Raw genomic sequence first — 721 nt, 5'->3', positions numbered from 1 at the left:
CCCCCTGCTGCTAGAAGGAAGAAGAGTAAACCCATGAACCTCTCTGCCACCAGTCAAGTCCTGCCACCTACAGATGCACCTGCCACTAGATAAGTCCTGCCTTTTTAGGATCTCCCTGCTACCAATACAGCCCTGTCACTTCCTGATCCACCTGTCTCCAGTCAAGTCCAGCTTTCCCAGGACCCCCTTAACACCGCTTCTGCCCTGCTACTTGCAGACCCACCTGTCACCAGTCAAGTTCTACCTTTTCAGGAACCTCTTACACAAATTCCATAATCCTCCTCTTTGAGACCAGAGCCATCTGTATCTTCTACAGAAACTGATCATCCCACCGATGCTACTCTACTTAATCTGTCAGAGATCTATCTGCCAGATTGCAACCGTACCAAATGCCTAACTGTCCTATATGCTGAAGCTTTTGGCACTCTCTCTTATGCCCAAGTGTGCTTTAGACCATTGGCATAACCCAATTCAACTGATCCCAAACAAGTGTCAAAATTTAAGCTGACTTCCACCGGAGAGGCACTTTAATATGCAGCAGCAGCTAACATCCCAGCCATACACTCCATACTTTAAATCACAGCCAAACACAACCTGAAGTGTGACCTAATATTCACCACAAAAGATCAAGGCAGCTCTAGCCTTCTCCAGAGGGAATCCTCCCTGACGTTACTGGATCCTACAATGAAGTTATAGAGAGCTGTGGTCTACAACTACCCTG

The 721-nt window shown here is 47.3% G+C and overlaps 1 protein-coding gene across 1 annotated transcript in view; it reads left to right on the top strand.

Moving 5' to 3' along the window:
* The window catches only part of LOC137659843 (cyclin-dependent kinase inhibitor 1C-like), a 351-nt gene extending 258 nt beyond the window's left edge, over positions 1-93 (top strand). Inside the window, exon 1 of the mRNA XM_068394651.1 lies at positions 1-93. This exon is cut by the window's left edge and continues 258 nt beyond it. Coding sequence (XP_068250752.1) covers positions 1-93 — 93 coding nt within the window.
* The last annotated feature ends 628 nt before the right edge of the window (positions 94-721 follow it).

The sequence above is a fragment of the Palaemon carinicauda genome, chromosome 1 (assembly GCF_036898095.1).
Source record: "Palaemon carinicauda isolate YSFRI2023 chromosome 1, ASM3689809v2, whole genome shotgun sequence".
Taxonomy (NCBI): Eukaryota; Metazoa; Arthropoda; class Malacostraca; order Decapoda; family Palaemonidae; genus Palaemon; species Palaemon carinicauda.
Note: the sequence above shows the minus strand (reverse complement) of the source record. Positions and strands in the feature narration are given on the sequence as shown.